General features: G+C 38.4%; 1 protein-coding gene across 1 annotated transcript in view; it reads right to left on the reverse strand.

The window, feature by feature from the left end:
- Positions 1-14,202, reverse strand: part of Slc30a7 (solute carrier family 30 member 7) — a 68,105-nt gene that overhangs the window by 52,862 nt on the left and 1,041 nt on the right. Inside the window, exon 3 of the mRNA XM_055628197.1 lies at positions 1,184-1,297. Coding sequence (XP_055484172.1) covers positions 1,184-1,297 — 114 coding nt within the window. The remainder of the gene's footprint in view (positions 1-1,183; positions 1,298-14,202) is intronic.

A 14,202-nucleotide genomic window follows, 5' to 3' on the forward strand; every position in this document is an offset into this window, starting at 1 on the left:
GGCTGAGTCTTGGAATTAAAACGTGTAATTTGTGAAAGTAGACTGCCTAAGTATGTCTCATATGTGAATTCTTCCACCAAGGCAAAATGAGGGCACAAGTATAAGCACAGACTGAAAAGATGTGGAGGAAACAGGCCAAGAGAGAGGGCAAGGAAAAGGGTAGGGAAAGAGGAAGAGTGAGGAGAGATGAGCATGAGGATATGAGGGTGTAAGCAAAAGTGATAGAGAGACAGGCAGGAGACTTCCAGAAGGCAGGGACAGGGGGAGAGTCAGAGGGAGATGCAAGCACCAATGAGTTGGAGCAAAGAGGAAGTGCAGATGGAGAGTGGATGAGGAGGTGAGGAAGCTTGAAGGAGAGATGAAGCAGGGGGATGTGCAGGGAAGGAATAACAGCTGAAAAGGGATGCTAGTTCTCATCTCTGCTTACAAATGAACAGAATTATACTAAGAAAATGTTCTATGACCTCAAAACAGAAAAAAATCAGGAGGCTTAAAATCAAATAATGAAAAACCCATTGCTTTTCCAGTCAGTGGGGCAGGAAGCCAATTCTGCCTCTAATCTGGTTCATCAAAGGTCCTTGCATAGTATGTAGTGTACAATTCAGAGAGATGAAAATCACCACATATAAGAGCAAAGCCAAAAGGACAAATAAAAGCATGTTATGAAATAATTTTCAATGACAGCACATATCTCTTCAGTAAAAGAAAAGAAATATGCTCAGTTTCATATGATTTTCTTTGTCAAAAAAATAGGCTATAAGGAATCTTTATACAATATACAATATATTGTATATTATCTTTATACAATATAGTGCCTAACCTCCTTTAATAAACCAAAGGACTTATGTCCCGAACAAAAGATTCTGTATACGAATAAAGTTACATTACAGATTCTGATCATATATACTTTTTTAAAAAGTTATTTCTTTTATTTTTGGATTATAATATAATTGCATCATTTTTCCCTTCCTTTTTCTTTTTTCATATACCTTTAAAACGGGCAAATCTAATCCAGGAAATTAAAATATAACCTTGAGGGAAGTATATAGTTAGGAAAGGCCTGAGGGGCATTTCAAGAGCTCAAATCACACAAGTAAATTCAACTTCTAAAAACTCATCATCTTAAGAGCTGTATATTTTTCTGTATATCTTATAGTTCATGAAAAATATCTTAACGTCTTACCCATAAGAGAAAGCATCATTATCTCTCCACTTTGAAATTACAGAAGCTGCCAATCCAGCCAATATGGCAGTACTATCAAAAAACATGTGGAATGAGTCGGAGATCAAGCCTAGGCTGAAAAAGAACAAATAAAATGGTACATTATAACACAAAGCAAAGAGTTAAAGCATTCTCCCTAAAATCTAAGGTTCATCCGGAATTACCTTCTAAGGCAGCATTAAAATACAACAAACAGAAAGATCCTATAAACTAAAAGGCCAGTACTGTTGAGAATGGTAAAAAAAAAAAACCAGCCATGTGCAGGATGAGCATTATTTTCTGTCCAGTCACAAGCAAAGGTCAAGTTTTATTAAGAGAAGGGTAGAAAAACTGCTGCTATTGTTGGGGGGGCTCCTACCCTGGGGCAAAAGCAGTCTACTATTGTTATTGTTTTTTAAGATTCACTCTTTTATTTTATGTGTATGTATATGCATGTATTTATATGAACCCCATGTGTGCCTGACGCCCATGGAGGCCAAAAGAGAGTATGAGACCCCTACACCTGGGTCCTCTGCAAGAGCAGCAAGTGCTGTTAACCACTGAGTCAGCTCTCCAGCCCCAACTCTGTTACTACTAACTGTCCGCTCCCAGTTCTTGACTCAGCTGTGGAGGGAAGAGGAGGGAAAACAGGAGGAGGAGGAGATGTAGGAACATGAAGAACACCCTTCTTAAGACACCAGCTCTGTCTCACCCTGCGATGGCCTCTCTGTGTTATGATACAATTAGAAGGCCCTTTCACCAGATGCCAGAACCTTCATATTAGACTTCACAGCCTCCAGAAACATAGGTTTAACAAGCCTCTACTCTTCATTTAAAAAGAAATAAAGAACAAATGAACTCTGACACTCACTGAACCAGGACCACCTGAGTCTAAAGCTGCAGTGGAACTCACCAGCATGTCTGCACCAAGCATGTGACATGGCAATAGGAATCTACCAAGACCACAGAGAGAGCTGGCTGCAGGGCAGGTGCAGACTTGCTGAGAGCTGACAACAGATCAAGTAAAAAAAACCCTCTAGTGCTCAAATACTCTAAATGATATACTAAGTACAGGTCAGTAGGCACCATCAGAAAAACGGAACAGTCACTTAGTGAAAATAACCAGCAAAAACAACCCCCTAACTCAAACCTGGACCAACTATTGACCACACAGGTTTCAAAGCCCTACCACAGCAACGGTCAGGAAGAAAAATAGGTGGGCCATTTCTGGGCACAGTAACTACAAACCTCAGGCTTTATTTTAAATATAAAACAGTATGTAATGAATATTTAGAACATAAAATAATGATGTGACGTATGTAAAAGGACAAGATGTGAAGCACTATCAAAGACTCCCTGTCAAGAACTAAAGCCAGCAACAAAATCAGAACCGGAAATGGTCCACATGTTAGATCGGAGAAGGTTAAAATAAATGTAATTAGGGGCTAGAGAGACAGCTCAGCATTTGTTAACACCTTCGCAGTGGGTCACCACTGTTAACTCCTGTTCCAGAGGAGTCAACCCACTCTTCTGACCTCTGTGTGCACCAGGCATGCACTGGTATACAGACAAAACACAAATACAAATACAGAAATAATTAATGTTCTAAAAAATATGGTGTGGAGCTGTAGAACATTCATGAACAAAAGGAGAATTTCCATAGACAGAAAGTTTACACAAAAGAATCAAATGAAGTAATTGAGAATTATCCAAACTTCCTGAAAGAAAGTAAATCACAATCCAGGATAATCAGTGAGTACCCACAGAAGAAGTGGGGAACCCTACATACTTTACACAGACACCAAGGAGAACGGAAAAAGAAGAAAGTTTAATAGAAAGGCAAAGCATTATGAGTCATAGATTACTCTTACTAGAAATGATCCAAGTCAGAACATATATGGCAACATGTTCAAAGAACCTAAGAAAAAAGTTTGGCTTACTTCTACTATCTTTAAGGACAACTAAGATTTTTTTTCCTTTGGAAAAAAAAAAATCAAAACCAAAAGTTGATTCTTTGACAAGATCAAGGAAACTGGCAACATTTATATCAACTGATCCATGAAAAAGACTCAGCAGCAGGTATGAGCCTGTAATCCCAGAACTCAGAAGTTAAGGGGCGGTTGAGGCCAAATGGGCTACACAGTGAGAACCTTTATCAAAACAAAATAAAACAAAAACAATGACAACAAAATATTCTTACCACTAAGAACCAAGAATGAAGAGGGACACTGCTGACTTTACAGAACTGAAAGGAATAATAAGGGAAAATTATGAGCCATATGTCAACAAATTACCTAAAAACAAAGTACTGAGAGGCAACTATTTCATAAATCTGTCTGAAAGTTATTCTGAAACCTATGCTAAGAAAAGATTGATTTAGTTGTACTGAAGCTTCCAGCAGTAACAACCACCAACAAAATGCCCACTGATAGCTTCACTAATTCACAAGCATTTAGAAATATAATTAATATCAATCTTTTATAAACACTTGGACAAAACAGAATATATGAGAATGCTTCTCTAGGATTAAGATCACTGTTAAGACTAAAACCATTAAGAGACAGAAATTGTGTAGAAGTACCTCTTGTAAATATGAATCCAAAAACCTTCACCAAGATACCAGCAGGCAGATCCAGTAATACACTTCAAGATTAAACATATCCTGACCAACTACGACTAAATTCAAGAATGCAAGGATGGCTTAATATATGAAAGCTGGTCATTGTAATGTATCATATGAATAAAGGACAAAAAAATTTCAACAGACAAAAAACACTGCATAAAATGTAACATCCCTGGTGATAGAAATGCACAACACCTTTGGGTAGAGTGCAGGGAATCTTATGAAAGAAGGAGGACATAGACAGACCTGGAGGGGACAGGAGCTCCACAGGAGAAGAACAGAACCAAAAAGTCTGGGCACAGGGGTCTTTTCTGAGACTGATTCTACAAACAAGGACCATCCATGGAAATAACCTAGAACCTCTGCACAGAAGTAGCTCATAGCAGCTCAGTGTCCAAGACGGTTCCACACTAATAGGAACAGGGACATGAACTCATGGGCTGGCTCTTTGAGCACCTCCGCCTAAGCATGGAGCAGCCTCACTAGTCCACAGAGGAAGAAAATGAAGCCAGTCCTGAGGAGACCTCATAGACTAGGGTCAGATGGAAGGGAAGGAGAACCTCCCTATCATTGGACTGGGGGAGGGGCATAGAAGAAGAGGGAAGGAGGCTGGGATTAGGAGGGGATGGGGAGGTGGCTACAGCTGGGATACAAAGTGACTAAACTGTAATTAATAATAAAAATAAATTTCAAAATTTTAAAATGCACAAGAAATTCAAAATACAAAGAATCACTTTAACTCTCTGCATGGCAGCTACAAAAGATATACAGCTGACATCATCATTCAATGGTAAAATTAACTGACTACTTAATTGATAATGAAAAGCTGTTTCCCCCAAATATCAGGAACATGACAATAGTGTCCCTTTTCATTTCTTATTTATCATTTTACTGGAGAATCTAAACAAGGCAATAAGGTAGGAAATAAAATCAAAGTTCCTAAGATTAGAAGAAAAAAATAAAACGATGCATATATCTATATAGACATGTAGGTGCTATTATCTTCATATAGAAAATCTTAAAAGAATATGCAAAAAACCCTGTTTGAGTTAATAAATTAACTCAGTAATCTTACTGGATAAATGTTATCAACATCAAAATATTTACATTCCTATATGAAAACAAAGAACAATACTTAAATTAAAAAATTTTCATTTACAATAGCACTCAAAAGAAAAATTAACATTTTAAAGGATAAATTTAAGAAATTCCTTCCTTCTGATCCTAGTCAATTAGATCTCATCAGGAGTGGCTTCATTGTCTTCTTCTGTGGCCTAGTAATGCTGCTTCCCCCTCAGGGGGAGGTAATAAAAGAGCAGGCCAATCAGTTCATGTCAGAGACAGTCCCTGTTCCTATCACAATGTAACCAACTTGGATACTGAACTGCCATGGGCTACATCTGTGCAGGGGTCTTAGGTTATCTCCATGCATAGTCCTTGGTTGGAATAGCAGTCTCAGGAAAGACCCCTGTGCTCAGATTTTTTAGTTCTGTTGCTCAGTCCTCCCCTATCAGTGGACTTGGGGAGGGACATGCATGCAGAGGGTGGAGGAAGGGAGGGATTGGGACGGGAGGAGGAAGGGAACTATGGGGGGGGATACAAAGTGAGTAAAGTGTAATTAATAAAGAAAAAAAATAAAAATAAATAAATAAATATAAAAAAAATTCCAAACATATACTCTCAAAACTACAAAAATACTGATTAAAGATTACCTAAATAAATGGGAAGACTTTCATGTTTACAAAGCAAAAGAACAAAAAAACTTTTTAGTATTTGTAACTGAACTCATACTTCAGATACACTAAATATATACTCTCCCAGTGAGCTACACCCTGCACCCACAAAACAATATTCTTTAACCTTCATTTCAGAACTAAGCAAAGCTTCAGGAAGGTGTGAGTCATTTTTGTTCAGGGACAGTGCTCATCTGTGCACCATTTTCAGTACATGTGAAACGTCAGCAAGAACTCAGAGAGCAATACTTCCCCAAATGAGCTACATTTTCAGTTTAGTACCTACTGAGAGAGTGTGGGGCCAATCCTAAACTTCATATTAAAGAAGCATGGGCGCTGGAGATATCTCAGCAGTTAAAAACACTTGTTGCTCTCTCAGAGCATCGAGGTTCACCACCCACGTGGTGGCTCATAACCACCTATAACTCCAGTTCTAGGGGATCCAACACCCTCTTTTGACCTCTATCAGGCAAGCACGTGGTACACACAGAGATATGCGGGCAAAACACTCATAGATGTAAAATAAATAAACCTAAAAAATTTAATTCATATAAGAAAACAGTGGTTCTATATAAAATAATAATCATAAAGAAGAGGAGCAAAGATGGAAGGCTTATACTTCCCAATTTCAAAAGTATCAGGGTTACATTAATTAAAACACTGGGGGCTGGCATAAAGGCAAAGAAAGACCAATGGATGCAAATCCAAGGCTCAGAAATAATCCACCCCATGAACGGAAGACGGAGGCATCCACACTTCAGCACAGGGCTCAGAGCGGGCCTCACCCAGCAGCGCTCTGGCCACCTAGTCAAGGAAATGGCTGTCACGGTTTCCATGCATCCACAAGAGCTCCTTCCGTGGCAGCAGACACCGTGAGTCCCAGCAGAGCCACTACAGCTCTGTTCTAGTCCCGAGCACCCTTGAAGCCACCTTTCTGGGTGGAAACTGGACTATCTTGCCTGGGGAACTGGGTCTCATCCACCACCTCTCACTTCCACTTCAGTTTTAACTCTGCTACTCAACTCTTCCCCTGGTTCTGGATCCCAGGAAGAGCTCTTATCACAGACCTGAATGTATCTACTTTACCTTTGGTCCCTATAGCCCTAAGAAGTGGCAAGGCAACACTTCAACTCTTTTTTTTTTTTTAACTTTCCTTTCCAAATCTGAGGCTAACCTTATGTCCATTTCCTGTTATAATTATTTTCTTGTTTATACAAGCAGGTTTCCTCTGGGTAGGCACATGGCCTCAGCTACCCATCTCATCAAGTGAATCAGGACCTGAGACTGCTGTACAGCAATGGGGCACGCAACTCCTGGAGAAACAGCCAGTCTGGATTCTTTCTGCATCACCCTCAGACACCTTAGCTTCAGCTCAGCAAGAAAGATGCCATCGCTCTTCCCAAACTCATCTCTGGCCAACTCTGCCAAGTGTTGGGGAAATACTTTCCCAGAGGAGACATACTTTTCCTTATAAAACAGCAACAACAAAGGAAGGTACAGTTCCACTTAAGTCCAATGTGAGGAGCCAATGACTTTATTGGTAATTATAAGAAATAACAATGAGTTATTTATTGCAGATCATGAGTGAAGGCTTACTTGCTCAAGTGTGGGTGACCCCAAGACTACAACTAAACCATCAAAAATCTCACCCAAGCAAGGATGATGACTTCCCCATAGCTGCACGCAGTCTACATCTTCAGAAATCAGGATGCCCTACATGCAAGTAGGGGATGTGCCATCAGCCCAGGCTGTGTTTTTATTTCTGAATGTATATGTTGCTTTTTAACCAATCATAATTCAGTCTTTAAAAACAGGATGCTTTCTAGATAAACATTTATTAATATATTATCTATATGTCTAGGTATCTATGTATTTATCTATAGATGTATCTATGTGTGTATCTATATCTCTCTATCTCTCTAATAAAACACTGTCATGGACTGTGTCTCTCCTCACAGAAGTCCCACATTAAAGTTTGACCCTCACTACCTCAGAATGTGACTTGGTTTGGACAGGTTCACTGCAGATATACTTAGTTAGGAAGAGATCACAGTGGGTCGTGACTGGTATATTTATTTAAAAGATCTAAAAATTTGGAGGAAGACACAGTGATGATAAGGCAAAGATGAGGACAAAGCTTCAACGACCAAGGAAAAGTCAAAGATTACCAGCAAGCCACCTGAATGAAGGTAGAGCAGATATTTCCTAGATTCCTTGGAGAACACCGATCCTGTGGACACCTGGCACTCGGCTACGAAACTCCCGACTGTGAGACTAGAAACTTCCGATGTGCAAGCCACTTAATTTGTAGGAACCCCAGCAAGCTATTTTTTTCCAGCAAATTTGTCTTCTATATATTCAATGGACATAAAACATTGCCTTAAGGGGAAAAAAATATTTTGTAGGCTACAGCAACTAACTTCTTTTTCTTTTTAATACTTACTGACTTACATTTATTTTTGTGGTGCTGGGGCTCTGCCACTGCCTTATATTCCAAGGGTAATTTAGTACAATGTAACCCAACCTGAAAAACTACTTCTGAAATGGAAGAACACCATGTTCTCTTAGAGCAGATGATATGAGGCTTTCTCTCTGAACCTAGAGGCATGATGTGAAAGTCACTTATCTACAGATGAGTAGATAAACACATAGGAAACCCTTCTATTTCTCATTCTCTGTGAAAATACTGGTGTGAAGATGTGAGCTTCACTGCTCACCTTCAGTACTTGGCAGTGTTTCTGACCATGAATTCTCATTTGGACTGTATGGCACAAAGTTCTTTAAAACATAAAGGTGGGGACTGGTGAGATGATCAATCAGGAAAGGTGCCCAACACTACACCTGAAGACCTATGTTCAAGGTTGAGGACCGACATGGTGGAAAGAGAGAGCCCACTCCCATAGCATATCCTCTGGTTTCCACATGTGCACTAAGGTCTATGTGCATGTGAGTGCGCACGCACACACACACACACACACACACACACACACACACACACACACAAACACCCTGGAACTGGAACTCAGAGATCTGCTTACCTTTGCTTTTCTGAGTGCGGGGGGTAATACAAACTTTTGAAAAATAAAAAGTAAGTAAAACATAAAGGTGGCATAGATATTACGTAAGTAAAAAAAAAAATGTAAAAAGGAAAAGAATGCATTTCTACAGTTGGCATACTTGTTTTGGTTTCCTCTTTAAACACTTTCTTTTAAAAGGTGTTATAATCCTTTCAAATGTGGATAGTTCTAAAAACATTTTGACCAGGGAGACTTCCTGTAGTATAACATATAAGTAAAACATAGTGTGAACAGACCTTCCATGACAGAAGAAACAGCTGAAGCCAAGCATGGTCTACACCTGTAGTCCCAGCATCCAAGAGCCCAAAGCAAGAGTACGGCTATAAGCAAGTCTAGCCTGCACTACCTAATGAGTACGAGGCTACCCTAGGCTACAGTGTTTTGCTATCTACAAAGAACACACAAGAAAGAAGGAAGGAGGGGAGAGAAAAGGGAGGGGATGGCAAGGAAACTTTTGAAAAGGGTTTTATCTAACACTAGGAGTGGTAACACGTATCTGTAATGCAGTATTGGGGAGTTGGAGACTGGCCTGGTTAAAACAAGCTTCTAAAAAAGGAAAAAAAAAAAAGATTATGTTGAAGTTCTACTTGTAAAAATAAAGGCAGAAAGAAAAAAAAATCTAGGGGCTGAAGAGATGGCTCAGTGGTTAAGAGCACTGTTCAATTCCCAGCATCCACACGGCAGCTCACAACTGTCTGTAACGCCAGTTCCAAGGGATGTGACGCCTTCACACTGATACACATAAAATAAAATTAAGTTAATTATTAATAAAAAGAAAATATCTATCAATTTTAAACGATATAAGATCTTTCTATATCAGCCAAAAAAAACACTATGTATGGATCTTACCTAGATTTTTCCCAGTATAGCATAAAGTAAAAAGAATGTCTGAGATAATACAGGACATATGAGCATTTAGGAACTGTTAAGGGGTGGCTCTTATTTTTAATGAATCAAATAACTAAGCAAATATGGAAAGACTGGATCTTATATCTGTTTAGGCCAACCCAGCAGTGGGACACGAATGACTGAGTAAGTGAAACGAAGTTAGAAAACTAGGCTGGCAATGAATCTGTCTCAAAAAGGTGAAAAGTGACTGAGGAAGCTAGTGAATTCAAATTTTAACTATCTAAGGTACAGTCACACATACACACATTCATACACACACACACATTTAAAAAACAGAAAAATTATTATTAGAGTACTGACACTAGTAAAGTTAATAAGCTAATGAACTGTAGTGAAATAACTCACCACTCCATGCCATTCTATGATCCTTCTGTTCTTCAAAATGAAATATTTATCTGAGTTTTTCAAATGAAAAATAAAACTACAAGAATGCAAAAAGGGCTTCACCACAGCTGACTGTTACACAAAAAGAGAAAGCTTGATAAAAGACTAAAGTATCTTTATATTTTTAATAGTAGAAAAATATGTGATTAATGAGAGCATTTTTCATGGTGGCATTACTTAGCAGACATCTTCTAGACATATTACATAAAAACATAACCAAATGATTTCCCACTATAGCCTTAAGCATTTCTAGAACAAATATTTACTGAAACAGAAACATCAACCTTTACACTTTGTTTCATGAGCTTCCTTGGTGTCTATGTGAAACTATTTCCAACAGCTGTAGTAGATAATACAACTGAAATTAAGTTCTTAAATAGATGGTAAAGCAAATGCATAGTAGACGAGCATGAAAACGTATAAAGCCAAACATAATTGCACACCAGAATATATGGGGGTCGGGAATCACCACACAACTCAAATAAAAGGTGCTGGAAGTCTTGCTGTCACTTTGGAAAGAAGAAAACAAAAGCAGAGCACCTTGACTTCCTATGTTAAGTGGGTTCATCTTTCTCCAGTGCATATGCGCTTTCTTTCTGAATATGAAAGCCTTGGCTTGCCTCAATCTACATGGTTTCCTGTAGTAAACCTAGTAAACCACATTGCTTCTAGGCATGAACATGTGATAAAAGTGTGAGGGAAAGCGTTATGTGTTAGCACTCAGATAAGTCTATATAAGACAAGATGTACATTTTTTTTTTTTTTTTTTTTGCCTCTTTCTTTCTATGCTCCAAGTATTCTGGTGCAAGGGAGAGATGGAGCTCTGCCAACCACCTTGGGAAAAAGGTACTGTCTGTTTAAATAATTACTGGGTTTTTCTTTCTGTAGACTGGAAAAAATATCCTTGATGATACAAAACTACACTCCTTTTTTTTTTTTCCTTCCAAGACAGGGTTTTTATGTGTAGCCCTGGCTGTCCTGGAACTCAGTCTGTTCCAGGACAGTCTGTTCCTGGCTATCTGGGAACCAGGCTGGCCTCAAATTCACAGATCCACCTGCCTCTGCCTCCCAAGTACTGGAGTATTGGGATTAAAGATGTGCACCACCATGCATGCCCCAAAACTTTGTTCTTATATTACCTTAAGATTATGTAGTTAATCAACAATAAATGAATGAAAAATAATAAGGCCTACACAAGTCTGTACAGGTCTTCCGCATATGTACTATGGCTTCCAGTTTAGTGTTTTTATGGGATTCCTGAGTTTGTCTATTTTTTGTGCCTTCTCTTGGGCTCTTTTTTTTTTTTTTCTCTGTGTGTGTAGGGTTTTATCTTATATTTTATTTTATTTCAGTATTATCCCTCAGAAGCCCATTTGTTTTCTAGTAAGAGACAGAAAGGGAGTGGATCCAGATGAAAGGGGCAATAGGGAAAAACTGAAAGGAGTAGGGGGAGGGGAAACTGTAATCTGGATACATTATCTGAGAAAAAATCAATTGTCAATAAAAGGGGGAAAAATACCAGAAAGAAGCATTCTTGAAGGAAGTAATAAACATAGTATTCCTACACTTTCCTCCCAACTTCTAAGAACCAAAGAAAGAAATCTAACTTTTGCTTTCTGATGTTTTTGTTACCCACGACAGGGCAGTCAGTAGTATAAACAGATGAATCCATACATTCAATCACTCATTCTTTCATTCAGCAAATGCATATTAAGCCCCTACTCTGTGCCAAGTGCCAAGATGCCTGACTATCACTCTGTAACACATGGCACATGTACGGAGCTTTAAGTAAAGCGACAGTCTAGTCGAAAGGGGGCAGACAGTCAGCGGGGGAACGCGCACAAAACTGAGCCCTGCTTCCACTGAAAACACCTTCTCACCATCAAATACACAGCCTAAGTATAACCAAGCTCTTCCGTGAAAAAATGAAATCAGAACCACTTGATATTGGCTGCAACTCATCTCTGTGAGGGGAATGTTTTATCCATGGTTTAATCCCTTATGTTGGGAAAAACAACTGATATTTCATGTTCAACCACCTGAAACTTATTTTTAAAGAATGAAGTCAAACAAAAATGACCAAGACAAACAGCGACAAACCAATATCATAAAGAAATGATCAATTAAAAAAAAAAAAAAACAACCTAAAAAATTTGGTGTCCAAATAACACAGGAAGCCAGATTATGAAAAGATCTAAGTTTAAAAAAAAAAAATTCTCCTTTTGAAAATTCAGTATGCAGCTCAAAATGATCTTTAACTTCTGATCTTTCTGCCTCCACCTTCAAAATATTGGAATTACAGGCTCACAGCGCTGTGCCTGTGTGTGTATTTGGCAGTGCTAGGGACTGAATCCAGGGCCTAGCACACAATAGACAAGAACTATATTATTAAGCCATACTACAATCTCAAACAAATTTCTAAATCCTCCCAAGCACCAAATGATTTATGTTTCATATCCACTGACACAAATCAATATTGGGGAATAAGCAACTGTGGATACAAAGCTTGATGTACGTGGGTACAAGATAAATGACTGCAGCGCAACAGGCAACAAAGCTGCACATCAAGTCTGAGGGATTTATCAAGACAATGAGAGGATAAACCATCGGGGTGCAGACAAACATGTCACCTGAGGGCAAGAGAAAGTTACCCAAAAGCAGAAGGAAAAAAAATCACCTAAGGGCAGATAACAAGCCATGAACCACTAATGTTTTCCTTCTGCAATGATGTATACTGAAAAGCAGCTTGGGCAATGATGATTTTAGTATTTACAATGATCTCTACAGCTCAGAACGGTACTATACACCCAACTTTCCATGAAATAGGTGGTTCAGACACTTAAGATAAGAATCCCTAGAACAAGGTATTTCATGAAGTGATTTACGCCAATGAAAAGTCATAAAGAAATATAGTAGGTAGCACTATAAAGCAACTAGTAAATCATGTGTATGCAAGCTACAATGTAGTCATAGAATAAGCAGTACATCTGCCAAAATTATGATACATTTTAGAAAGAGAAAATGTTAAATATATTTTAAATGTATATATTCATAATTAAAGATTTCTATTCAAATATAAGTTACCACTATAGTACTCTCAACATTTAAGATACAGTGAAGGCTATTAACTTCATGAGATTAAAAAAAAATCCTGTTATCAGATATCCTTAGAAATATTCAGATTATTCTCAGGGGAACTGAAATGGTTATTAAATACATCAAAATTCAATGATGTCTACTTTACTTTTGTACCCTAGCAATAACAAAACTAATAATCTTTACAATCTACTACTTACAGAAGCTTTTGATTTGTTCTTTGGGTTTTGTTGTTGCTGCTATTTGTTTGTTGTTTGAGACAGGGTCTCTTAGTCCTGGCTGTCCTGGAACTATGTAGATGAGGCTGGCCTTGAACTTACAGATTCTCCTGCTAGTGACACCTGAATGTGGGGATCAAAGGTGTGCACCAGAGAATAGATGTCACAATACCTGGTGAAACGATTACTTTTGTTCAAACTGAACAGAGCTAGAGAACAAAGACTATCATCATTTTGTTTTCTGAAAATGGGTTTTAAAAGACAGAAAGACCAAGTTAATTTAATAGAAGTAACAAAAAATAAACCATAAATGGCACATGTTAATCTAAGACCCTATACAACTTGCCCTCAAAGAGCCTGCGAGAGTTATAGACTCCATCCATTAGTCGATTCTTTTTAACATTTTGTTTTATACATGTGCATGTGCATCTGTGTGTGCATGTCTGTGAGTGTGTATGCATTAAAAAATGTGTGTACCTGTCTGTCTGTTTCTCTGTGTCTGCCACATGTGTACCATGCCTGTGAGGTCCAAGAGGGTTCAGATGCCCTGAAGCTAGTTATAGGTGGTTGTGAGCCACCAGATCTGGCACTGAGAACTAAACTCTGATCTACTGCAAGAGCAGCAAGCACTCTTAACTACAGCCCCTCTCTTAGTAGGGAATAAAATCTACAGATGGAGTTTACACACTTGAGAAGTGTGCTCATTTTGTTATTTGCAGAGCAATTTCACAAGCCCAGAAGTTAACCCACGGCAAATACTTAAATACTAGTGACTTTATTTTCTTAGTCACACTGGACTCTCCTCTACCTAAATCACCAGAAAACAAACAAACAAAAAACTCAAAGGTGATGACACCAAAACCCATCAATTCAAGAGGCACTCTCAGAAAACAGTATGAGAGATTTTCTACTGCAGTAAAGATAAGAGGAAAATCATGAGACAGTTTCACTGTAAAAGAGA

Source organism: Psammomys obesus, unplaced genomic scaffold (genome assembly GCF_907164565.1).
Source record: "Psammomys obesus unplaced genomic scaffold, mPsaObe1.curated_primary_1811, whole genome shotgun sequence".
Lineage (NCBI taxonomy): Eukaryota > Metazoa > Chordata > Mammalia > Rodentia > Muridae > Psammomys > Psammomys obesus.